The sequence below is a fragment of the Topomyia yanbarensis genome, chromosome 1 (genome assembly GCF_030247195.1).
Source record: "Topomyia yanbarensis strain Yona2022 chromosome 1, ASM3024719v1, whole genome shotgun sequence".
Classification (NCBI taxonomy): domain Eukaryota; kingdom Metazoa; phylum Arthropoda; class Insecta; order Diptera; family Culicidae; genus Topomyia; species Topomyia yanbarensis.
This window is the reverse complement of record NC_080670.1, coordinates 195,206,812-195,234,487: the sequence shown is the minus strand read 5'-3', so window position 1 is coordinate 195,234,487 and position 27,676 is coordinate 195,206,812. Positions and strand designations below refer to the sequence as shown.

Below are 27,676 nucleotides of genomic sequence, written 5' to 3'. Positions count from 1 at the left end.
TACAGTATCAATACTTCTTCGAAGACGATCTATTGCCGATTGTGGTGGAGAAACAATCAACTACTACCGTTGATTCGGGTTTGGATGTACCGTCTACATCGCTGTTGTTGGATAATGTTTCCAAAATTGAACGTAAATCATCTCCGACCGGTTACGAAATCAATTCTCAATTTTTTTTCCATCCGCAGCCTTCAGAGAATCATCAAAGGAGAGTAGCTCACATTTCGTGGCACAGATCGTTCAGGCGGCCAATAGGAAGATTCGAAGAACGGCACAGCGAAAGAGCACCATGTCTTCGACGACACCGGACACCCTCTCACTGGATAGTACAACGGTAATGATCATATTTTATTTACCTCATTCATGATGAAAATTGCCGAATTTTCCCACAGTCAGCGGAATCGAAGGAACGTGCAACGTCCCACAACACCACCCACCAGAATAACCATCGATATCTGCATCCGAGCAGCGCGGCGGCGGCTGCTCCTCGCAATGGAAACCACCACGACGGTACGAGTGGTAGTGGTAGCCAGTCGGATCCGGTAGCAGCGTTGTTAGCAGCACCGCGTGGTGCAGCAGCACCAACCACCACCATCGTAGGGTCCGATGACGGTCAGAAGGAGAATCTGGTGCATCAACACCATCACCATCATCATCACTACTATCATCACCATAGCGGGGGCAGTGGCAGCGGGGACAGCCGGCACCACAGCAGTCAGAGTAATGATGATAATTCGTCAGTATTAAATCGGTCCTCGGAGGAGGACTCGAACGATAGTGCGTTTGCTGATAATGGTGAGTGAAGGGGGATCATTTTGTTTAGTTCACAACTGAACATTTGCAAACGTCTCTTTCAGTTTATCGAAGATATTATCCGTGGTATTATTCGTGAGATTCGTTTGACTTGTACTCAGTCTTGTACCGAATTTCTCAATTTTCTTTCGTAGAAAGAAAAATTGAAGAAACTACTCTTTTCCTATTTATTACAAACAAAAACTCTCTGATAAAACTGCTATTTGAGAACAATACCGCTTTCGATGGATTCTCAGGAAATTCGTCGAATTATACCCGAAAGGTATTTATGGGTTTTGCAAACGTGAGCTTGTTTCTGGCTGCTTTGTTCGCTGGAACCTGTACGGTTCCAATTCCTTTTGTGATAAAGCTGTGTGTTTTTTTATCGTGATTTCCCATCCTGTTTTGAATTGTTATTACTAACAGCTTGCCTTTAACTCAAACGATAACGTTCCGATGCCAGAAAGTTCCCGTTCGGCACAAGTATTTCTTTATACATTATTTCCGGATATGAAAATTTATTTTACGGTATGTCGGAATACAAATTGGGATTAGATTCTTACCGCCATCATATATAATTTATATACCTAATATCAACAATTGGTAATTCTTTTGAATAAGATTTTCTGCTCTATCGAGTTTATCAATGCTCTCTAACAAATAACACATCACATTGATGATTGAGTTGTGGGTTTAGGGTCAAGTTCCCTTTGGCGGTGCTGAAATGATATTTATAGTTCAGCTTTGTTTGTTCAGTGTTTACATAAATAACTAGATACTTATATATGGGAATTTCAATGTACAGGAATAATAAATTTCTTTCAATAAAATTGAAGTTTCATGTTTGTTGAATGGTTTTTTTTCAGCTAATGGGCTGTATAGATTAAATGGGAACTTAAAGAGTTAGGGACAGCTGCACTATCAACAAAAATCTATACACCTTCTCTCAAGTTTTCGTGGTAAGATTTTCGCGGTACCACCTAGGACGAGATTCGGCGTCGGCGTGTAAGTGAGAATTGCGGAATGTTGTAATAACTTTCGTTTAACTTTCGTCAAAAAAATTTTTTCGAGGTTGCATCAAATCTCGACGTTTCATGCATTTTAAAGTCATTTGGCATCAAAAATGCAAATTCGATTTTGAAATTTTCCTTTACTCCCACCTTTGAAAAAAAAACGTCAAACAAGTCAATTTTCGTTAAAAAAATTTTTTCGATATTACATCAAATTTTGACGCGTTATGCATTTAGTCATTTGGCATCAATAATACCAGCTCGATTTTGAGATTTTCCCCCTTTTGAACAAAAAAAAGTCCAAAAAAGAACCTTCGTTAAAAATTTTTTTTCTCGAGTTTCCATCAAATCTCGACGTTTTATGCATTTTAAAGTCATTTGGCATCAAAAATGCAAATTCGATTTTGAAATTTTCCTTTACTCCCCCCTTTGAAAAAAAATCGTCAAAAAAGTCAATTTTCGTTAAAAAATTTTTTTCGATATTACATCAAATTTTGACGCGTTATGCATTTAGTCATTTGGCATCAATAATACCAGCTCGATTTTGAGATTTTCCCCCTTTTGAACAAAAAAAAGTCCAAAAAAGAAGCTTCGTTAAAAAAAAATTTTCTCGAGTTTCCATCAAATCTCGACGTTTCATGCATTTTAAAGTCATTTGGCATCAAAAATGCAAATTCGATTTTGAAATTTTCCTTTACTCCCCCCTTTGAACAAAAATCGTCAAAAAAAAGTCAATTTTCGTCAAAAAAATTTTTTCGAGATAACATCAAATTTTGACGCGTTATGCATTTAGAAGTCATTTGGCATCAATAATACCAGCTCGATTTTGAGATTTTCCCCCTTTTGAACAAAAAAAGTCCAGAAAAGAACTTTCGTTAAAAAAATTTTTTCTCGAGATTCCATCAAATCTCGACGTTTCATGCATTTTAAAGTCATTTGGCATCGTAAATACAAATTCGATTTTGAAATTTTCCTTTACTCCCCCCTTTGAACAAAAATCGTCAAAAAAGTCAATTTTCGTGAAATTTTTTTTTTTCGAGATAGCATCAAATTTTGACGCGTTATGCATTTAGTCATTTGGAATCAATAATACCAGCTCGATTTTGAGATTTTCCCCCTTTTGAACAAAAAAAAGTCCAAAAAAGGACCTTCGTTAAAAAAATTTTTCTCGAGATTCCATCAAATCTCGACGTTTTATGCATTTTAAAGTCATTTGGCATCGAAAATGCAAATTCGATTTTGAAATTTTCCTTTACTCCCTCCCCCCTTTGAACAAAAATCGTCAAAAAAAATCAATTTTCGTCAAAAAATTTTTTTTCGAGATAACATCAAATTTTGACGCGTTATGCATTTAGAAGTCATTTGGCATCAATAATACCAGCTCGATTTTGAGATTTTCCCCCTTTTGAAAGAAAAAAGTCCAAAAAAGAACTTTCGTTAAAAAAATTTTTCTCGAGATTCCATCAAATCTCGACGTTTCATGCATTTTACAGTCATTTGGCATCGAAAATGCAAATTCGATTTTGAAATTTTCCTTTACTCCCCCCCTTTGAACAAAAATCGTCAAAAAAGTCAATTTTCGTCAATTTTTTTTTTTCGAGATAACATCAAATTTTGACGCGTTATGCATTTAGGAGTCATTTGGCATCAATAATACCAGCTCGATTTTGAGATTTTCCCCCTTTTGCACAAAAAAAATTCCAAAAAAGAACTTTCGTTAAAAAAAATTTTTCTCGAGATTCCATCAAATCTCGACGTTTCATGCATTTTAAAGTCATTTGGCATCGAAAATGCAAATTCGATTTTGAAATTTTCCTTTACTCCCCCCTTTGAACAAAAATCGTCAAAAAAAGTCAATTTTCGTCAATTTTTTTTTTGTTTGAGTGCATTTAGAAGTCATTTGGCATCAATAATACCAGCTCGATTTTGAGATTTTCCCCCTTTTGAACAAAAAAAGTCCAAAAAAGAACTTTCGTTAAAAAATTTTTTCTCGAGATTCCATCAAATCTCCACGTTTCATGCATTTTAAAGTCATTTGGCATCGAAAATGCAAATTCGATTTTGAAATTTTCCTTTACTCCCCCCTTTGAACAAAAATCGTCAAAAAAATCAATTTTCGTCAAAAAAAATTTTTCTTGAGATAACATCAAATTTTGACGCGTTATGCATTTAGAAGTCATTTGGCATCAATAATACCAGCTCGATTTTCAGATTTTCCCCCCTTTGTACAAAAAAAGTCCAAAAAAGAACCTTCGTTAAAAAAATTTTTCTCGAGATTCCATCAAATCTCGACGTTTTATGCATTTTAAAGTCATTTGGCATCGAAAATGCAAATTCGATTTTGAAATTTTCCTTTACTCCCCCCTTTGAACAAAAATCGTCAAAAAAATCAATTTTCGTTAAAAAATTTTTTCTTGAGATAACATCAAATTTTGACGCGTTATGCACTTAGAAGTCATTTGGCATCAATAATATCAGCCCGATTTTGAGATTTTCCCTCCTTTGAACGAAAAAAGTCCAAAAAAGAACTTTCGTTAAAAAAAATTTCTCGGGATTCCATCAAATCTCGACGTTTCATGCATTTTAAAGTCATTTGGCATCGAAAATGCAAATTCGATTTTGAAATTTTCCTTTCTCCCCCCTTTGAACAAAAATCGTCAAAAAAATCAATTTTCGTTAAAAAAAAATTTCGAGATTACATCAAATTTTGACGCCTTATACATTTTGAAGTCATTTGGCATCAAAAATACCAGCTCGATTTTGAGATTTTCCCCCTTTTGAACAAAAAAGTCCAAAAAAGAACTTTCGTTAAAAAAATTTTTTTCTCGAGATTCCATCAAATCTCGACGTTTCATGCATTTTAAAGTCATTTGGCATCGAGAATGCAAATTCGATTTTGAAATTTTCCTTTACTTCCCCCTTTGAAAAAAAAATCGTCAAAAAAATCAATTTTCGTTAAAAAATTTTTTTCGACATTACATCAAATTTTGACGCCTTATACATTTTGAAGTCATTTGGCATCAAAAATACCAGCTCGATTTTGAGATTTTCCCCCTTTTGAACAAAAAAAGTCCAAAAAAGAACTTTCGTTAAAAAATTTTTTTCTCGAGATTCCATCAAATCTCGACGTTTTATGCATTTTAAAGTCATTTGGCATCGAAAATGCAAATTCGATTTTGAAATTTTCCTTTACTCCCCCCTTTGAACAAAAATCGTCAAAAAAAGTCAATTTTCGTCAAAATTTTTTTTTTGAGATAACATCAAATTTTGACGCGTTATGCATTTAGAAGTCATTTGGCATCAATAAGACCAGCTCGATTTTCAGATTTTCCCCTTTTTGAACAAAAAAAGTCCAAAAAAGAACTTTCGTTAAAAAATTTTTTCTCGAGATTCCATCAAGTCTCGACGTTTCATGCATTTTAAAGTCATTTGGCATTTGCAAATTCGATTTTGAAATTTTCCTTTACTCCCCCCTTTGAACAAAAATCGTCAAAAAAATCAATTTTCGTTAAAAAAAAATTTCGAGATTACATCAAATTTTGACGCCTTATACATTTTGAAGTCATTTGGCATCAAAAATACCAGCTCGATTTTGAGATTTTCCCCCTTTTGAACAAAAAAAAGTCCAAAAAAGAACTTTCGTTAAAAAAATTTTTTCTCGAGATTCCATCAAATCTCGACGTTTTATGCATTTTAAAGTCATTTGGCATCGAAAATGCAAATTCGATTTTGAAATTTTCCTTTACTCCCCCCTTTGAACAAAAATCGTCAAAAAAAGTCAATTTTCGTCAAAAATTTTTTTTCGAGATAGCATCAAATTTTGACGCGTTATGCATTTAGAAGTCATTTGACATCAATAATACCAGCTCGATTTTGAGATTTTCCCACTTTTGAACAAAAAAAAGTCCAAAAAAGAACTTTCGTTAAAAAAATTTTTTTCGACATTACATCAAATTTTGACGCCTTATACATTTTGAAGTCATTTGGCATCAAAAATACCAGCTCGATTTTGAGATTTTCCCCCTTTTGAACAAAAAAAGTCCAAAAAAGAACTTTCGTTAAAAAATTTTTTTCTCGAGATTCCATCAAATCTCGACGTTTTATGCATTTTAAAGTCATTTGGCATCGAAAATGCAAATTCGATTTTGAAATTTTCCTTTACTCCCCCCTTTGAACAAAAATCGTCAAAAAAAGTCAATTTTCGTCAAAAATTTTTTTTTGAGATAACATCAAATTTTGACGCGTTATGCATTTAGAAGTCATTTGGCATCAATAAGACCAGCTCGATTTTCAGATTTTCCCCTTTTTGAACAAAAAAAGTCCAAAAAAGAACTTTCGTTAAAAAAAATTTTCTCGAGATTCCATCAAGTCTCGACGTTTCATGCATTTTAAAGTCATTTGGCATTTGCAAATTCGATTTTGAAATTTTCCTTTACTCCCCCCTTTGAACAAAAATCGTCAAAAAAATCAATTTTCGTTAAAAAAAAATTTCGAGATTACATCAAATTTTGACGCCTTATACATTTTGAAGTCATTTGGCATCAAAAATACCAGCTCGATTTTGAGATTTTCCCCCTTTTGAACAAAAAAAAGTCCAAAAAAGAACTTTCGTTAAAAAATTTTTTTCTCGAGATTCCATCAAATCTCGACGTTTTATGCATTTTAAAGTCATTTGGCATCGAAAATGCAAATTCGATTTTGAAATTTTCCTTTACTCCCCCCTTTGAACAAAAATCGTCAAAAAAAGTCAATTTTCGTCAAAAAATTTTTTTCGAGATAGCATCAAATTTTGACGCGTTATGCATTTAGAAGTCATTTGACATCAATAATACCAGCTCGATTTTGAGATTTTCCCACTTTTGAACAAAAAAAAGTCCAAAAAAGAACTTTCGTTAAAAAATTTTTTTCTCGGGATTCCATCAAATCTCGACGTTTTATGCATTTTAAAGTCATTTGGCATCGAAAATGCAAATTCGATTTTGAAATTTTCCTTTACTACCCCCTTTGAACAAAAATCGTCAAAAAAGTCAATTTTCGTTAATTTTTTTTTTTCAAGATAACATCAAATTTTGACGCGTTATGCATTTAGAAGTCATTTGGAATCAATAATACCAGCTCGATTTTGAGATTTTCCCTCTTTTGAACAAAAAAAGTCCAAAAAAGAACTTTCGTTAAAATTTTTTTTCTCGAGATTCCATCAAATCTCGACGTTTCCTGCATTTTAAAGTCATTTGGCATCGAAAATGCTTTTCCTTTACTCCCCCCTTTGAACAAAAATCGTTAAAAAAGTCAATTTTCGTTAAATTTTTTTTTTTCAAGATAACATCAAATTTTGACGCGTTATGCATTTAGAAGTCATTTGGAATCAATAATACCAGCTCGATTTTGAGATTTTCCTTCTTTTGAACAAAAAAAAGTCCAAAAAACTTTCGTTAAAATTTTTTTTTTCGAGTTTTCATCAAATCTCGACGTTTCATGCATTTTAAAGTCATTTGGCATCGAAAATACAAAGTCGATTTTGAAATTTTCCCCCTTTGAACAAAAATCGTCAAAAAAGTCAATTTTCGTCAAAAAATTTTTTTGGAGATAACATCAAATTTTGACGTGTTATGCATTTAGAAGTCATTTGGCATCAATAATACCAGCTCGATTTTGAGATTTTCCCTCTTTTGAACAAAAAAGTCCAAAAAAGAACTTTCGTTAAAAAAATTTTTTTCTCAAGATTCATCAAATCTCGACGTTTCATGCATTTTAAAGTCATTTGGCATCAAAAATGCAAATTTGATTTCAAAAATTTCTTTTACTCCCCCCTTTGAACAAAAATCATCAAAAAAAGTCAATTTTCGTTAAAAAAAATTTTTTTCAAGATTGCATCAAATTTTGACGCTTTATGCATTTTGAAGTCATTTGGCATCAAAAATACCAGCTCGATTTTGAAATTTTCCCTCCTTTGAACAAAAAAGTCCAAAAAAGAACCTTCGTCAAAAAAAATTTTTTTTCGAGATTGCATCAAATCTCGACGTTTCATGCATTTTAAAGTCATTTGGCGTCCAAAATGCAAATTCGATTTTGAAATTTTCCTTTACTGGGGGGAGATTTGCTGCAATCTCGAAAAAAATTTTTTTTACGAAAGTTCTTTGGGCTATTTTTGTTCAAAGGGGGAAAATTTCAAAATCGAGGTGGTATTTTTGATGCCAAATAATTTCAAAATGCATAAAGCTTGTTCAAAGGGGGGTTTGAATAAAAATCGTTAAAAATTTTTTTTCGAGATGACATCAAATTTTGACGCTTTATGCATTTTGAAATCATTTGGCATAAAAAATACCAGCTCGATTTTGAAATTTTCCCCCCTTTGAACAAAAAAGAACCTTCGTTAAAAAAAATTGAGATTGCGTCAAATTTCGACGTTTCATGCATTTTTAAAGTCATTTGGCATCCAAAATTCAAATTCGATTTTTCGTTAAATTTCAATTTTCGTTAATTTTTTTTCGAGATTACATCAAATTTTGACGCTCTATGCATTTTGAAGTCATTTGGCATCATAAATACCGGCTCGATTTTGAAATTTCCCCCATTTGAACAAAAAAAGTCCAAAAAAGAACATTCGTCGCAGTTTGTTTGCCAAATAAGAATTTTTTAGCGTATTTCGACATCTTTTTCATCCACTTTCTGGTCAATTGTGGTCGTCGTTGGAAATTGGCAGACACTTACATTTATTTCGACGACAGGAATACCCTCCGGGAAGCCACTTGGGACCGTTGATGTTTCTGCTTTACTTCAACGACATCCTTCTCTAGAGCTGAAGACACCACTTCTGCCCTTCCCAGATGATCTCGAGATGTTTACATTATCGTAAAATTTTGAGCATTAATAGCTACAAATTGTAGGGCCTATCATTAAAGCATGTTTTGCCAAAAGCGGTTTTTAGATCATTAAAGGTGACTTTAATGATAAATAGGATTACGAAGGTTGATATATACTTCTGTGTAATGTGATTAGTACAGTATACTCGAACGTTTTAATAATAGCAAATTGAAAAAAAAATTAAAATAAAACAATGGAATTTATTATTGATCAAAATTTAAGAAAAAAAATTACGCCCTTATCTGATTGTTGAGTTGAGATACTAACTTATGTGTGCTGTTAAAAACAAATCTATGAGATCGTGCACGCTCGTACCCTGTGAAACAACTGTCTTATGTATCTACTTCTGCCTCTACACTAAAGCTGAATCTCTAAACAGAATTAATGTGATTTTATCATACAATGGACCAAGCCATAATCACTCTCTGAAACCCTTTTTTCATTTTCGTGCGAGCTTGAAAAAAACTCGTTAACCCTTCGACCTTTTGACATCTAACCGCCTGACGAGTTGAGCTCTCACCACCTTCCTCCACCGAAGACTAACCAACCAATTCCCCCATTTTCAGGTTCGATGTCCCTCAAAACGATCACGATCACGCTGGACAACAAGCTGCGCTCGCTGCGTACCTCCTCGATCGATTCCGATCGGGACGTGGCGGAAACGACGCTGGAAAGCGATTGCGACAACAGCAGCAGCTGCTACAGCACTGCCACTCCCGGCGATCCGAATCCGACACCGACGCGTCGTTCAGCGCATCACTCCAGACCGCTTACGCTCGGCGAAAACATTCCATACGCGGACGAGTCCCCGGAACGGCCACTCATCCAGCCCCGGTCGAAGCCGCTGCGGCAGCATAGTAACAGTAATGGTGAGAATTTCTTTGTTAGTTATGCCCCCCGTCCGTTTTAACAATTTTCTATCAAAAGGTAACTTTCCCAAATCATCCGACACCAGCAACAGCAACAGTAATTTGGTTAACAACAACAACAACAACAAAAACACCAGCAATACCAGCACCCATGACGATTCGGTCAAATCGGTTCAATCGCTGGACAGTGGCGGCGGTGCGACCATCAACTCGGGCAGCGCCAACGACAGCTGCGTAACGCTGGTCAACGAACCACCGGACGAGGACGAGGAAGATAAGGTGAACAACATTTCGATTAGTTCCGACGATACGGACACTTCCACGACTAGTAATCCGCGGGAAAAGTTAACCGCTACCTACCGCATCGATACGGAAGTGATTAAGAAAATGAATCGGATTCTGACGAATCTGGAACGAAAGGCAAATAATCTTGAGCGGAAGTTTAATCTAAACCGGTCGCTGTCTTTGAACTACAAAAATCACAAGAATTCAGAGTGCTGTTGTGGACATGCGGTGGCTACGGTCCCAGGAGGAGGTCCGCTACCTTTGGCTATGCAGTGCTGCAATAATAACCTGCATAATCATCAGAACAATAATAGTGTGAGTGTGCACAACAGTTTGAATATGCGATCGCGGCTGTCGCTAACGAAGGACGAAAAAACGGACAAGAACATTAACCGGCGGAGGCAGATTCACGACGTCAGCCAGACGACGACGGTGGCGAGTAGTGAGGGTAGCTGTTGTGGGCAGGATCATCAGCTTTTACCGGTGGGACCTCAGATTATACTAACGCCTTCGGCGAATCCTCCGCCGGCGACGGCGGCGACAGTGACGGGTGGTGGAGGACGACACCGGCGTCAGTTGGGTAATAGGTCTATTCGAAGGAGGCATACGGTCGGTGGAACACATGACTACTATTCGAACAAAATGGGACATAATGGGTCGCAGTGTCAGCAGCAGCAGCAGCAACAGTTACAACAACAGAATGTGACTGCTGGACGAGGAGGGACTACGGTAGGGTGCGTTGGGGCCGTACAGCAACAACAAGCGGTTTGCGGGGGTGATGATAAGGGATGCAAGGATTTGGAGTAGATTGTAAGTGAATGTGGCTCGTTTGAGGGGAGCGGGTTTGTGGCCGAATTTAGGTTTGTGTATTGTACGAGATTGATCGTATGTTTCAATGTTGATTCTTTACATTACATTTACAATTTAGTTGGGCAATTATTTCGATAAGTTTTCGAAATTTACTGTGTAGTTATAGAAGAAATTATTTTGATACACATGGCCGAATATTTGTAGCGAAAATTTGCTGATGGTTTTATTATGTGAGACAAGCTTTTCAGCGGTCGATTACTTCGTTTGCAGGTCCGTTCAAAGGGACGAGCTACTAACTATAAAGGGCTTTGACAAAGGAAACCAAAAATTGATTGAACCATTTTTCAAGGTTAGGGTCACTTAGCATGAGATCATTTGGCTTAAGATTATTATCCTAATGGACAGTTGGCGTAACGGTAATTGAGCATAGTAGTCATTAGAGAGATCATTAATCATTGAGAAGATCGTTAGACGTGCTAACGATCAGAGCAGGGATGGTACACATCTTCGTAGGGACAGTCTCTATTGGCTGTTATAGTGACTCTCATTTCCCTCAATGTAACTGCGATATCTATCGAATTTTCGTCTCTCGCAACCGATTCAGGAAAGTGGGTACTCATTAGAACATCCAGTATTTCGCCATTGTCAGTTATGAGATAGCCATCTGCTTGTTTCACTTACCCGAGGCCATCCTTTGATAGGATTTTGTGAAGGCGAACTACCTCTGGTAAGTTTCCAATGTTTTCGCAGAACACGCGACTCCAGTTACCAGTAATTTTCGGTTTATTGAATAGGCACTCAATTTCCTTCCTAATTTTCCTTGCTCGGTAACATTTGTATTCTTCTGAGGTACGGTTTCGTAGCACAGTACAGATGTTGGCATCAACCTTGATTTGTGGAATGAACTTCAACCACAGCTGACAATAACAATACCTCTCCAGCGCTTTGTTTGCACTTTGAGGGCATTTTGGGAGAGTGTTCTTATACTTTTTCATCCGCTGATCCGCAGTTTTTTTTTTAGAATTGTCCAGTAATTGTGACAATTCCTGAGTTGACGCTGATGGATTTTGAACTACAGAGACTCGCTGCTTCTTTCCGGAAATCAATACGTCGATGTACTTCTCACCGTGATCTGCGACCTCGTATTATGGTCTTTCGTACGGTTGCTATAGTGAACGTTTGGTGGTCAGTTGGAGGCAGTCGTAATTTGTCTCGAACACGATGATGATACCTTTGTTTTGATCACATCCTTTGTGGGTGGATCAAAGAACTCGCCAGGGATGCGCAAAGGTTGGTCATATACAAGTTCTGTTGAAGAACACTTGAGATCAGCGATTTGCTGATCTTAACCCAAGAAGCACGAGTGACAACTCATCTGTCCACTGGTCACCTTTTTTGCACATTAACGATACTTTTAATGTAGGATACAAACGTTCCACCGCAATGTCGAATTGTGGGGGGTGGTAAGAAGTAGTGCGGATATGATGAGAGTCCAAGATGTATGCAACTCGCGGATCAACTCCGACACAAATCGGCGGACTTGATTGGATGGTGTTATTTCGGTTTCGGCAAGTCTGCTACGGGGATTTCCTCCGACCAGCGAGTGAAGAACGTTGAGGATATATCGCTTTCCCTTCGATGGCAGCAGAGGACCCATCAAAACAATATGTACTAGCCGAAATCTAAACTTCGGAGGGCTGAATGTACCAAGAGGTGAGACGGTGTAACGAGTGACTTTCCAAAGTTGGCAATCCTTGCACGTCCTAACGAACTGGTTAACATCTTTTTTCTTTCTAGAAGGCCCCACGTGTCCCAGGATAAGCCATACCGTGAAGTTGCTGTATAATGGCGCTCTGATGTTTCTCTGGAACGAATTAGATTTGGAACGGACGCATCACAAGATACAGTGCAAGAAAATATTTGGAATGCGATTCAGCTCGATTTTCAACGAGTGTTCACGGAGAAAATCATTGAAGCAGCCATCAAGTGTATACCACGATCCAGCGGTCGAGTTGGTCCAAAAGCGGTTCCATGGTGGTGTCCCGAGGTAAAAGAAACTATCAAACAGCGACGCGAACATCTTCCAGCCCTACGTCGTATGCAGCCCATCGATCCTGAAAAACCCGCAACCTTGAGAAGGTTCCAGGAGACGAAGGCAACCGTCCTGGGAGGATTTCGTATCCAGCACACTTTGGTACTCAAGCAAGCGGATGGATTTACGAATGACCCCGAAGAAGTAGCGGAAGAGTTGGCGAAATATTACTAGGAGAGTTCAGCAACAGCCAGCTGTCCACCAATCTTTCAAAAGCAAAAACGAAACACCGAACGACAACGTATAGACCGATCACACGGCTCCAACGAAATGTATAATATCGATACTACCATCGATGAACTATTGTGGGCGCTAGATAAAGGAACGAGTCTTTAACGATATGGTATGATATCCCATGCTTCAGCGACTTCCGCTGTCCGTGAAAACGATCCTCTTCGAGCTACTCAACAATAGGAGTAAAACTCTCGTGCGTCCATAACCAGGAAAGTGGAGTCCCTCAAGGTTCTGTTTTGTCAGTAACGCTATTTCTCGTCGCGATGCAGCCAATCTTCAAAGTTGTTCCAAATGGAGTGGAGATATCGTTGTACGCAGACGACATCCTTCTAATTCCGCGAGGTAGAAAATCGGATGCACTGTATCGTAAAGTACAGGCGCTGCTGTTAAGGCTGTCGACAAGTGGGTGAAAAGTGCCACAAAATCATTTATCTTTTATTCGCGCAACATCACCATCGATCGGATCGCCATTCCATACACAAACCGGCTCGGAATTCATGGTGTTACTCTGGATCGGACACTAAGCTTCAAGGCATCGAGGATACGGGTAATGAGAGCGATTGGTGCCCAACTTCCGCGTGGCCAACGGTCAACGCTATTACAAGTTGGCTCTGCGGTTGTGACATCAAAACTTTTATACGGAGTAGGATTAGTTAGCAGAGAAGGTGAAGCTAGCCTGCAGACACTTGCACCTGCCTATAATCGGATGATCGGTTTTTCTTCCGGTGCTTTCGTTGCCAGCCCCATATCGTCAATCATTGCCGAAGCGGGTACACTACCCTTCGGAATACTGGCGATACAGTCTATTGCACGAGTGACCATTCGACTGTTAGCAAATGACTGTAGCAGTATTAACCTTCACCTGATAACTCGCGCGTCTTCTCGTATCCAAGAACTAACTGGAGAACCAGTGAGCACGGTAGCATAAATTGTTAGACAAGGACATCGACAATGGCACATATCAAAAACGTCTGTTGTATGGGATGTGAAGAAAGTCGTGAATGCAGGCGATCCTCCAGAAAAAGTTCGACCCGTCATCCAAAACATGCTAACTAGCCGATTTCAGCAAACGTCCGTTTTCTACACGGACGGCTCCAAAAGCGACGATACAATGGGTGCCGATCTCTACACAGCTACAATGGAACAATCTCGCAGTCTTCCAAAGCAGTACAGCGTTTACTCTGCCGAAGAAGCATATGCCATCCGAATGGCACTCTTCGTGCCAAATATAAATAATTTAGTAATTCTTACGGACTCGGCGAACTGTCTTTTGGCCCTAGAATTGGGCAGATCCAAACAAATTTTGCCGGCATCGACTTGCTAACGAGGCGAGAAGTCAGCCGGCAGTTACTGCACATATTCCCGCGGAAGATGCGTGGATACAGGTAAAATCATCAATGCGTCGTCACTGGGAGGAGCAGTGGTTTGCTTCACGGGATACTAAATTGAGAGAAGGTAAATTTGACACGAAACGTTGAAGAGGCAGCTGACGTTGACAATGCAGCTGACCAACGTGTACTGACCCGACTGAGGATCGGCCATACTCGCCTAACACGGCTCTCCCCCTACTGAACGGTCCGAACATTTTTTCAGTACAGCTGAAGGTATAGCACAGAGTCCGGTAGTATAAGATGGTTTGGTATTCCGGATTACACAGATTAACCATTTGTTCCGAAACAGTTAACAGATCATCACTAGCAGCATTTTCGAATTCGGTTGTGATTGTCGAGTTAATTTAAAAAACATTCGAGAAAAATTTGGTAAACAGTGTGCATATAGCCACAGTTGTCATAGCTACCTCTCCGTTAAAAAGCATCCTTGATGGAAGTCCAGTTTCCTTTCGTTTCGAGTTGACAAATGACCAAAAGCCCTTCAGGTTTCGTCGTAGGTCATTCTGGATGCGGTTTACATAGCGTTTGTACCGAAGCTTCTTGTAGCAACGATTATTGGACAACGTCAATTTGTGCACGCAGGTAGGGTTTTTACTCGGGTGCTCTTTAGCCTCCGAAGAGTGCCGTTAGACCAGAGTGGCTGGTATTTAGATGCTGAGGTCTCAACGCAGTTCAGTAGCAGCTGCTTGTAGAGGGCAACTGCAGCATTAACACTCACTTGGACATACCGTACACTCCAATCAATTTGCGGCGAAGAACAGTGCAGCATTACGAAAGCAATTTTATGAAATTTGAGAGTTTACACATACTGAACTGACGGTGGAAGCTTCAGTAACGGAATACACCTGTTACTCATACACCCCTATGCAGTTGCATGATATTGCAGTCTAGTCGCTTTTAAGAACGAATATAGACAGCACCAATATAACAATTCCTCGATGGAGTGGTAATTTTAACCCAAACAGCCTCAACGCTAGTTAAACTTCCTACATCAATCTCACGGGAGGCGAGTGCGGTGGAAGCAGCAATCAAAACTTCTCCTCCACGACCGTAAATACTGTTGCAACTATTTCGGCTCGCATTCGGTAAACGGTGCATCAAGCCACGTTGCGGCGAAGACGCAAACATCATAGTCACCGTCCACAGTAAACCATCAGCTGTAACCATGTGCCAGCTGTCGTGTTATACAACCATTTGCACGACTGCGGGCTTAACGATCAGCAACATTGCGAATAGCGCTGGGAGAGCTGTGGCTTTAGCTACCACAGAAGAAGTTGCCAACTCGCTCTTAGTGTTTTCGAACGGAAGATGTTCTACGGTGGGGTGCAGAAGGAAGACGGAATGTAGAGACAGCGTATGAACCACGATTTTCAACAGTTGTTTTAAGCAAGATCCACGGTGTCTGCGGTGTGCTGGGCATATCATTAGAATGGGGAACGACAAAACGGTAAAAATGATTCTCTAAACTGATCCGACAAGTACAAGGTGAGGTGCACAACGAGCTAGTTGAAGGCCTGAAAAGTATACAAGGCAACAGGACACATGCCGTAAAAAATATTCACTTTGGATTTTGTTCTAGCTATTCCATTGCGGTACCAGCAACAGCGTTGGAATAGGTAGAACAAAATTCATAGTGAAGATTGTAACGTGTGTCCTGTCGCCTCGCGTCTACTGGCAAACAGTCATGGACCGAGTGAACTGGAGACGATTTCTTGATACATCAAAGGGCATCTCGGCTTTAAATTGAATAGTAAGGTAGATATAATAGCCGAATTTGAATGTACCAGCAGCATCGCAATCGAAGAATACATTCAGCATCATGAACTATTCTTTGTAGGAATCAAGTAATTGGGATATACTGGTAAAATCCAGAAGAGTAACTTCTTCATAAACTAAATTTAATATCTTAATATGGGAGTACTACGAAAGGCCGAATCACATAAGGCCGAAGAACAAAAGGCCGAATCACAAAAGGCCGAAATCACAAAAGGCCGAAAACCACAAAAGGCCGAATCACAAAAGGCCGAATCACATAAGGCCGAATCACAAAAGGCCGAATTACAAAAGGCCGAACTACAAAAGGCCGAAGCACAAGATCAAATCGCTAAGGTCGTTGTAATAGCCCATGGCGTTATTTATGAGCTGGTGCATATCATATCATGAATTGATAGCTGAAAGCTGCTTTAATTGATTTTTGATTTAATTAAATTAAATTCAAAAGAACAGCTCATGTTAAAAAGAAGGAAAAATACCCGAAAAGAAATAACATGGCAGAATTTCTAAAAATCTGTTCAACATTGATTGACCATTTTTCGTTAAAATATACACTATCCGCATTACATATTTTCTGATAAGGTCTTTTCGTGCATTTTCTAGTAGATTAGAACGATGCTGGGGGTCATTAGTCAGTGTTATCCGGCGGAAGGATATATAGCCGAATAGTCATTAGGGCGAGGCACACTAGGTCGAATGCACCAAATAGGGTGAGAAATAAAGTCTTTGGAACTGAAAACAAGATTTAAACGAATGATCAGCTTTCAACAATTTGATTGGAACCATTGAAAATAATGTTTAGCATATTTACGTCATCTTTCTCGCTGTAAATATGCAGCGAATATCAAGGTGCTGGGTCATTAGGCCGAAAGCCGGTAGGCCGAATGTCGTTTCGCCGAATGCAGTTAGGCCGACTGGTCCAAAAAGAATGACAAATATGTAGAGCAGTTGGAACTGAAAACTTTCAATGATGATATAGTAAATAATATCAGTTTGAGCGCAACTTTCCATACTACCTGTCATGTAGAATGTTAAACACGGCAAGTTGGTCGTTGTTCCACAGGCTACTGCTTGCATTAAGCCTAATATGGTTCCATAATCACCAACTCGAGACGCAACACAATGAAGTTATTCCACGAAGTTGCCAAAAAGTGGGGTCTCCAAAATGTCGATATACCTTTTCAGAATAGTAAATATGTCGAGGGGTTGGAACTGGAAACTTTCTAAGAGTGATTTTTTACGATTTTTTTCAATAGAATAATAATGTTTGGAATATTTACGACACTTTTCTCGTTGCATATTTGCCGCTTTACAGGAAGAAATAAACAACACGAAGCCTAATGTGGCTACGCCACATCGCTTCATGGCAAGTGCTGTCCGACATCGCTCCGCTCCGTCGGACTTAAACTAATTTAAGCCCCTATGTTTGAGTAATCCGGGCAAACGAGTGGATCACAGGTTTGCTTGCGCGAGGCCGCCGCTTCCGACGGCGGGTCGGCGGCCACCTCGTCCGGCGGATCCTCAGCGGCTTTACGCCGCTTCGGATCCTTGGCCTCGGTTATGCGGCTAGGCCGCATCGCACTAGCTTCGCCGCATGCGCTAGAGCAGTGTAACAACCAAAGAATGGTTGTGGCTAGCGGGTTACATTTAGCCAAACTGACTTTTTTCTATCAATTTTCTTTTATTATTTATGCTTTTTATAAACGCGATTTTATTTTAAAATATTAGTCATGGGAAATACTAAAGTATCATCAATACCAACAGATTAGATCATTCGATTTCTGATGCATGTTAGACTTGCGATTTTATGTGATTCGGCCTTTTGAGATTCGGCCTTTTGTGATTCGGCCTTTTGTGATTCGGCCTTTTGTGATTCGGCCTTTTCGGGTTTCGGCCTTTTGTGGTAGGTTAGAACATCTTCGGCCTTTTGTGTTTCGGCTTTTTGTGATTCGGCCTTTTGTAATTCGGCCTTTTGTACCGCTCCCCTTAATATCACCAGAGCAACGGTGCATATCCAGAACGGAAAAGATGCCAGCTCCATATGTCATTGCAACGTTACGTTCGTTTTAATTATTATAGCAAATTCTTTCGAGGTATGCACGAGTTTCGATGACCATTGGACGCACTTCTGAAAAAACTGGTCATCAGAGTCAGATTCAAATAATTCCTACAGTCCTCGGATCTTCTCCTCACTCACTACAAACCAGCACTGGAGATCATCGTTGCAACTGATCGGTGTAGAAATTAACTCGTTTCTTCTATTCTCAGATGGCAGTAACAACGGTGTGTCACGCATCTATGCAATCCTCAAGAGGAGTATTGTGTCGATTTGCCGGAAGATACTGCGGAAATCAAAGTGGAGAATTAAATGCAAATCGGTCCTGATCCACAAATTCGCTGACTTGCATCTCGATTTCGTTAAAGGGAAAACGTCCCCGAAAGAGCTATGGACTGCGTTGGAGAGGCTATTTGAAATGAAAGGAGTTGTTGGAATCTTCTATTTACTCACGCAAATGGTGGTGCTAAAGTACAACGAAACTCTGGTTCACTGGAAGAGCACATAATGACATTCGTAACGCATATGGAAGATCTGGAGTTACCCGGAGTGGAATTCAACGCAGAAATTATCGTTTTTAACTTGCTACCATCGATACCTAAGTCATACGAGCAGTTTATTATAGTGCTAGAGACGCGTTAAATCCAAGATGATAAGCGAAGGCGTTAATCGACTGTTGGGTGAAGTCAAGTCTGAATACAGTACAGCTTTTGTCGGTAGAAACGACTAATTCGTTTGGTGCACCTGGTCATAAGAGAGAAGGTTTCCCCTGAAATGGGCAAAAGCGACAGAGCGGAGCGGAAAGCCCTGTCAGCAAACAGAGAAAGAGAAATGAGTAAAAGGCCAACACCGTTTACGTTGACCATGCTGTGGCAGTTTTGACTATCGACGGTACTACTAAAGATGACTTTCAGTGGATATTCGACAGTGGAGTGTCCGAACATATGATAAAAGGCCTGAAGCTCCTCCATGACATTTACAAGCTAGAGCTACCGGTTATTATCAGTATGCCGTAATCTGGACAGCAGCTGATTACACATTACGCTGGCGAAGTATGGATGCTGACGACCGTGGGTGACAGACAAGCAGATACGTTCTGTAGTTTATGAGGTCCTGTATGTTCCTGATTTAGCGTTCAACTTGTTTTTCCGTGAACCGTGAGTGTGAAATGCGCACGATACTTTCACGCGATGAAGCATGAGTATATCGCTAAGCATGACGGATCACGAGTCTGTACCGGATCTCGAAGAAATTAAAATTGTTAGAACTTAATGTGGAGCTGTTGCATCCGTCGGATGCGTTGGCACTTGTGACAGATTCTTGGAATCAGATGTTTTTGTGGCACCACAGATATGGCCACAGTAGATATACTGGCTTGGAGAAGCTGGTGCGTGCCAGGATGGTGGAAGGTCTAGAGCTGGGGGGCCTGGTAGTAGACGAAAATGTGCGTGAATCGTGCATGCAGGGGTAGCAAACAAGACTGCCATTTAATGAAACACCCAAAGCAAAATCAACTCGATCTATGGTGCTGGTGCACATGCGGACCATTCAAGCCAATTGCGAGGAATGGTGGAAAAATTTATCAACGACTACACTTAGCTCACGGCGACCTTCACCCTTAAGACTAAAAGTAACGCATTTGAAGCATTCGAAAAATATTCCGTTATGGCGGTTGCTTATTTTGAGTGCAGGATAGCTCGAATACGCTACAAAACACAACAAAACGGCTTTGCGAAGTGCATGAACCAGACTGTAATGAAATGAGTACAGGCTTTGTTGGACATTTCTGGATTCAAGCGGGACTTGTGGAACGAGGCAGTGCAAGCAGGGTTGTACCTGATTAATCAAAACCTAACTTCAGTGCTGCGAGAAGCTGTGACCCCCTATGAGATGTGTTTGGAACATAAACCTAATGTGCCTAAGCTGTGTTTTTTTTGAAAGCAGGGCTTATGCGCATGTCACGAAGCAAAAAAGAACAACTTGACGCAGGATCTGGGATCCTGTCAAGCGGATCGTGTTCGTTTCCCGAGATATCGTTATTGAGGAAAACAAAACCAAAAAAAAAACAAGCCAATCTACACGTTGGATCAGTTGCTTTCGAACGAACTAGTAGAAGAATCAGAACTACGCTGAAACACCGTTTTAGTGGTAGAACCTTGTACGAGTAGCGGAGCTATTTTGTTCAGGTAATAATTTACTAGTGGGATCGATTTCGTGGCCACAATCATCCTCATCTTTCTGATTATCAAGTGTATGTTGCATCTGCTTTAAATGCAGAAAATTTTATCCCAAAATCAACCAGAATCGATCCACGAATTGAAGAAACGCGATGACTGGGAGAAGTGAATGATGACAATTGAGGATAAAGTGAGGTCACCGTCAAGTAACTGGTGGGACTTGATTGAACCTTCCAACGGCTGTCGCCCTTGTAAATCCATGGTTGAAAGGGTGTTCGCAACGATATGATTTTGATTGCAAGGAAACATGTCCCCATAGGTCGGATGAGTACTTTGAGAACATTGTTAGCCGTGGCTGTTAGGCAAGATATGTATCTACACCAAATGAATGTCACGTTCCAAAATGTTGTCCTTACGGAGCAAACTTTCATGCGTATCAGGATTTGAGAGTGGAAATAAGGGTTGCAAACTTGAGAAATCCTTGTACGGACAGCTCTGTCCGCAAGACAAAGAAGAGAAGATTGACACCATCAAAAATGCTTGTGTATGAAAAATAACTGGTTGAACTAAGATAACACATAAGAATACATTTCATCTCTCCCTCGTTTGAAAGTAGTAGGAAAGCAGACATCTATTTGGGATCAAATCACTGACGGAGACATCGATGAACAAAAGAGATATTCTTATCTCGAGTAAATGGCCACCTATCATGATGGAGTATTCAACGTTAGGTTAACTACAGTAACATCCCACTGTGTGGAAAGTTGTATATAGTAACAACGTTAAACGAGGAAATGTTAGAGTTCCAAAAAAGAATGGACGTTGGATACAAGGAAAATACCAAGGTCGCCGAATCATATACACCAACTTACTTCTTGTTGCCCAAAGGTGTGTATATCGAGCTAGTCAAGTCGAAGCTAAGTTCGAAACTGATAAACTTTGTATCTCGTGAGGGTTGAAATCGAAGAAATTTCCAGGTGATACAGTACATGAATCGTAACAGCACAACCAACGCGGTAATAATGACAGATTTCACATCTGGCTGGCTGTAGAGGGATAATGTTTCCGACGGCATGCATGAGTAGAAGATAATGGGATGGACGATCAACTGGCTATAATAGAAATGGTTGGAAACAGCATTTTTAAGAAAAAGATATTACAGTTTTTTAAACAATTAGCTACTACGAAGGACTGTACGAGGAACGCGCCTAGTAATGCTATTTGGATTATACGTTCGAGCTAGGAAAGGGACGCAAATATTTCGGGATACAAAATACGATCACCAACAAACTCTGACACTATAAAATATGTCTCGATAGCAAAGAAATTTGACTATCCCCTTTTCTGGCTATGCAAATTGAAGCTGGTAGCTAATTGCAATTGTGAAACACTCGGTTCGATCGACAATGCTAAACATACACATTTCTACTGTTAGAAATATGCCGTGACGAGAATTCTGTTTGGACTGGCTCGCCACTGTATCATTTATCATGTACGAAAAGTACCGTTCTATTCGCAATGAAAATCAATAAGAGCTATGAAATGATTTTGACGGATCAAAACAAAACCAGTCGAACGGGACACCCCAGCACAAACAGTTAATTGACTATAAGTAATTATCGCTGGCGTTATGGCTTTACAGGTATGCCATTCCTGTGTGGTCTGACGAGAAAATATCGGAAATATTTCATCGCCATTTTCAAGGCAGTGAGCTAGATGCCAAAAAAATAGATTTATTCTCTGACGAATCTATGTGCAGATTCTTGACGATTAATGGCCGAGGGTAATCGAGAACGACCTGTATCCGAGACTACAGTCCACGCAACCCCTCGCTGCTTACTGAGCTCCCAAAGGAACTTATCCATTGATCTGGCTAAATGGGTTTTGGCAACGCTGATATCGAACAAAATAAAGCAAAGCATTGGCACTACAATTCCTTTTGCGGAATTTGTGCGTTCTGTTTCAACGGACTTCGCAGCTGTACAGGACATTGATTATTGATACCACGGGGGGGATAGCGTGTGTGGGGACGAGTTTAAAGCTACATCCCCTCCAGCTATGCATAAAGTTGTGCCAAGATCAGATCCGGTCCTTCCGTGGTGGTGTTTCTTAGTGAAGGCAGAAACTTCTGTTAAGCAGTTTGTGACGCACAGTTCCCCGCAAATTGCGAGGAAAAGAAGACCAACTTTGACATGTTTCCATCTTGTTGATTCCTAGTCATAAGAGCACTTTTTGGAAACTTCCCTGTTCAGTTCCTTCCTGGGGGGACGTGAAATAGCCGATCACCTGCCAGTCGTCGTTGCCGTCAAGCGTCAGGTACGTCTCGGCGTCTATGATCACAACAAAGTTGCGCTTCACAAGGAAGACATCCTTGACGAGCACCTTCAGCTGCTTACGCTTCCGAAACGACTCAAAACAGCGTATTGAGGTGATTAATTCATTGGAGTCAAAACTCCATATTAGCGATTTTACACATTCTACAATGTTTGTGTGTGTGTGTGTGTAAAAAGCGCCATATTTTGGAAATATTATTTAAAAAAAAAATGATCATAGTAGGTTAAAGAACATTTATCTGTTGAGCCAAAAGAGATAGCGCTCGGCTGTCTTCGACAAAGTTGTATAGGAGACGTACATTCTTCTGTAAGAAAATTATTCAATATCGGTGTTAACTTTCCAGTCTTTGAACACTAGCGCGCCTACTTGCTCAGTGAGCCTATCGCGTGACTTCAGAAGGGCCAGACGTAGTGCTTTCAACAGTGTATAACTTCTGAACGGGTGCTTATGGACAAATAGTTTTACCTTTGTTTTGTAGGTGAAACCCAGTTCGGAGGGAATAATTTATAACATAATTACAGTACTAGTGAAGTCATGCGGTTTCAAAAACAGGCTAAAATAGAATGAAAATCAGGCAGAATTTTTTACAAAGTATCCACAGCTATTTGGTCTCTTCTCGGGAAAGCTGTGTGTTTGTGATGAAAAAAATATCTTTGAACATTATTTACGCGAAAATCTGAAACAAAAAATTAAAAGAATTGAAGGAGTTTTTCACAGAAAACGTCCTGTAACTCGATTGGTGTGAGTGATAGACATGTCTTTCGAAAAATTTACAAAAATTCTCTCCTCTACAACACTGGCGAAGACGGCCAAGCGATATCACTTTTGGTTGAAAAGATAAATTTTCTATAGCCTACCATGACCAATTTTTAAAAAAATTGCTGCTTTTTACACACACACATACAAATATTGCGGAATATATAAAATCGCTATTCTGACTCCAATGAATTAAGTACCTAAAACGCTGTTTTGAGCCACTGTATGACGATGTCCATTTTGGCTGAGTACTTTCTGACCGTCTGCCGGTCTACCACCCTCCAGGCCCAAGGGGTGGAAGATTTTCACCACCTAGCCTTCTATTTCTGTTTCGCATCTTCCGGTCACGCTCGATGCTCTCATCTTTCTTCGGAATCGCCAGCTTCTTGTCGGTTGTATTCGGCAGGCACAAAGTGTGCCATGATAACCATCGGCCCTATTCTGAGCGGCGTGTGACGTGAGACGACTAATCTCACCTCACTCTACGTGACTTTTCTCACCCAATTCTGAAGAGTCACTTCGGGTGACGTGAGACGCTCATTTAACCGCAATGGAGAATCTTACCTCATCCGAGTCGACTCTAAGAATCGAGTGAAAAAAGTCACGTAAAGTGAGGTGAGTTTAGTCACCTCACGTCACACGCCGCGCAGAACAACGCCGCATGACTTCTTCGCTTGGGATGGTGGTGAGGGGAGGGAGTGGTTTGGAACTGTCGGTAATTACAAACCATCGAACGTAGTCACTTGACTGCTTTTGCCATAGGTGTCGTAAAAGAGCTTTTTTTAATGCAAGCGTTAATATGATCATACTGTAACTCCTTCCTGGTAGGGACTCGAGCTTGCTTATGAGGCTAGCGCCATATCCTTCGTACCGCCGTACCAGAGTATGCATCGATTATGAGGAAACATCGATTATTGTTTCAATCGCTCAAAAACAATTCAAACATGAACCATGTACTCCTCGAGCGTCCTTGATGCGATATCAAGATACCAATATCATCGATAACTACCATGACGAAATCTAGATTGTCAAAGATTTTGCTGATAAAAAACGCTGGAACAATTGGCAACCGTACAATATAGAACTCGCATAAACTGAACGGAGCCAATACGGTTGTTTTGGGAATGTCTGTTACCTGAACTGGAATCTGATGATAAGAGCATACTAAATCTAAGGCCGTAGATGAGCAAATCGTGTATGATATTAATCCGAAACGACAACCTTTTTCAGCTGCCAATTTTTGGATTTAGCGTCTAACTGACCCCAAGTTTGCGCTAATCACTGAAGACTGCATTGGAAACACCAAATCCGACATTGTCTGGCGGTAGTCGCTGACTGGCCCAACTATTACTGGACGGTTTGCAAATACCCAGCTCCCAACGTCCAAGCGAATTCTTCTTTTGCTGCTGTTTGGGCCTAGCGGTGGCCCTTGGTGTGGGAAATTTGCAGCTTGCTGTTAGTGGCTGGCTATGTTTACACTTGTCCGCAGACAAATAAAACTCTTGGATGAACCACTCAAAACAAACCGCAAACAACTTATGTGGACTGTACTTTGGAAAACCACTTGCAACTGGATGTGATTTATTGAAAGGAAAAACACTTTTTGCGCTTTACACTTTATTTGGAATTTCACTCTGTCACTTGTACGTTACATTTCACATGTTGGATTAAAACTGGTTGCTGCGATGCGCAGAACGCGCCACGTTCTAGAAACGCGTGGAACATTCGCTCACTGACGATGATGCATTACCGCGCCTGCTGCTGTTGCTATTGTTGCCTCTGTTGTATGCGAGTCAAATATGTGACAGTTTATTCTGGAATGTTCTTACTGGTTGGAGATTCTGCTCGATTATGATGGACAGGTGTGGACAATTTTACGTGGCAGTGATTATCGCTGAACAGAGGCGCGAACAGCTGCCTTGAATATAGCCAGATGCATTCCCCTCATCTTAGAAGCTACTCGAAGGCTCATATACGGACCAAACAGTAGTGGAAACATCTGGGACGTCGAAAGCCTCACTGTACCGCAACTGATCGTTAGAATAAGATGTACGTCTAACGGAATGCGCTGCAGAAATAGCATTTTACGGAGGTGGTTTGCAATTCAATTGCAAATTGAGAAGAAAAGTTGTTGCATAATATTTTACAAATTGTTCCTTCTTTTAAGCATGAGTTGTTCTTCAATGCAAAAGAAAGCAACAACTCAATCCTATATACCACTCCGATTGGAAGACGATGCAGAAAACACATTTGCTTCAGGATTGTTTTCTTATATATTTTCTGGCTCAGGGTTTTTTTTGTGTTAAATCCTTTTGCTAGTTTTTTTTTCTTCAGGCAATCGATCCATTCTGGCACAATATGTCCGTTTCCACTTGCCACTGTGAAAAGAATCAGCATTCGACGTTGTACGATTGAAAGGTTAAAAAGACGGCATGTTACATTTGCAATGCCAATCCGGACAGCTGAAGTGACGTTTCAAAATATAATACGTCGTCTCTTTATCCTTATTTTTAGACCAAACCAGCACAATTTCCCGTTAACGTTCGAAACAAATAATAATGAAAGCAGCTTCATAACTGTTAATATTTGGACACGATCCTAAAACCAGTCACATCACATCAGAAAAAGATTATTCCGAATCCGTGAGGAAACCAAAAACAAACAGGTAGAGTAATATGCTACGACGCTAAATAGTAACAATCACAACAACGAGTGAGACCCAATGAAAATATATTATAACAAGGTAACAGAACAGTAACAAGTATACAGTATTTATACGAATCTTTTACCCCTCTCCTTTACATTCACAATGATATTGAAGAAAACAAAAATCGTGAAAAACAATCGAAAAGAAACTGAGCTTGATAGGATTTCATCATTAAAACGAATTGAAAAAAAACACGTACAGAAACATAATTCACATTTTATATAAACATATATAAACACATTAAATCTCATCCATAGAAATTAATCAACAGATAAGTAAACAAACAAATGCAGCTCTCCGCTAGACGTCGAACTACAAAAAAAACTAAGTAACCCGGGCGAATTGAGTTTCACAAGATGCCGTCAGCAATTGAATACAGTGTTATTTTTTGACAGCTCGCTTGTACTGTTTACATGGACGACTAGACTCACGCGAAGCCAAGCGCAAAAAATTTTCTTAGTCCTTGTAAACAGTACTAGTGAACTGTCAAGAAAAGTGAGCTAACCTGTGGCAGTAAAGAATCTAAAGAAATCTAAAGAAGATCTAATCGTGTTCACTTACAGAAAAAACGCCCATACGAAAAGGCACTAATCGGTTCCCGGTCGAATGATGTAAAAGACAAATGTAACTTGTTTTTTTTGTTCATTTTCTTTCCTTGTTTGATTGGTCTTTCAACTTCTTCCTCGCACCGTCCCCGTACGTATGTATGTGTTTGTGTGTATGTATTTCCATTGTCCACAAACATCCCCCTTCTATATCTAGGTGTACCTTTATTTGTTACTACTTTCTTGTTATTTAATTAGAAAACAAAAACTAAAAACACAGGAAAAAAGTGAAGAGAAAAACTCGTTAAACTTAAGTTATTTAGTTGGTTTAGTTTTTTACTATGTTTTTGTTTTCCTTCCCTTCGTGTCTGCGTTTGTATGTGTTTTTTTTCATCAAATGGAAAGCTGCAGCTGAGAGAGAGAAACGATAGTTCGAAATTTAAAAATATAATATTAGTAGCAATCGTGAAATACAAGCGCATTATCGCTTAGTTGAAACATTTAGATGTATCATATGATAGTAACGTTTATAATTTCAGTTACATTTAAAATGTTTGAGCGCCGTCTGTGTGTGTTTGTGTGTAAATTTTGTTCACAATAAGAAAAATGATTTCAAAATGTCGCAAAAAATAATAAGAATGAAACAGGCTTAATTAATTAGAACCATTCACGAGCTGTTGTGAGTGTATAGTGTGTACGCGCGAACTTAAAGTGATAGAAAGTTCGCAAAAAAAAAAAATCACGTTCGGTTGATTAATTTTGGCTTAAACTTCCGGGTTTTTTTTTTGTTTTGTCCGGTGTAAATATTTGGGAATGATGATATCCAATAACAAATTATGTGTCGATATATATAGGATGAGAATGTTTCCTTTCTCACACTCGGTATTATAATACGATAATTGTAAGGGTGAAACGCAGGTGTGTAATTCAAGCACGACGACGACGATAGTAGGGAGCGCAAATATAGTGCTCGATTTTTGG

The 27,676-nt window shown here is 39.6% G+C and overlaps 1 protein-coding gene across 5 annotated transcripts in view; it reads left to right on the top strand.

Annotated features, from left to right (window-relative positions):
• The window catches only part of LOC131686146 (uncharacterized), a 546,994-nt gene that overhangs the window by 379,540 nt on the left and 139,778 nt on the right, over nucleotides 1-27,676 (top strand). For 4 of the 5 annotated variants that reach the window (XM_058970364.1, XM_058970347.1, XM_058970328.1 and 1 more), the window contains 5 exons: nucleotides 6-132; nucleotides 189-334; nucleotides 393-795; nucleotides 9,233-9,535; nucleotides 9,594-12,466. In XM_058970364.1, the coding sequence (XP_058826347.1) occupies nucleotides 6-132; nucleotides 189-334; nucleotides 393-795; nucleotides 9,233-9,535; nucleotides 9,594-10,627 (2,013 nt within the window). In that variant the 3' untranslated portion in view covers nucleotides 10,628-12,466. Of the gene's footprint in view, nucleotides 1-5; nucleotides 133-188; nucleotides 335-392; nucleotides 796-9,232; nucleotides 9,536-9,593; nucleotides 12,467-27,676 lie in introns of those variants that run through there. The other variant, XM_058970337.1, reaches the window with a different exon arrangement.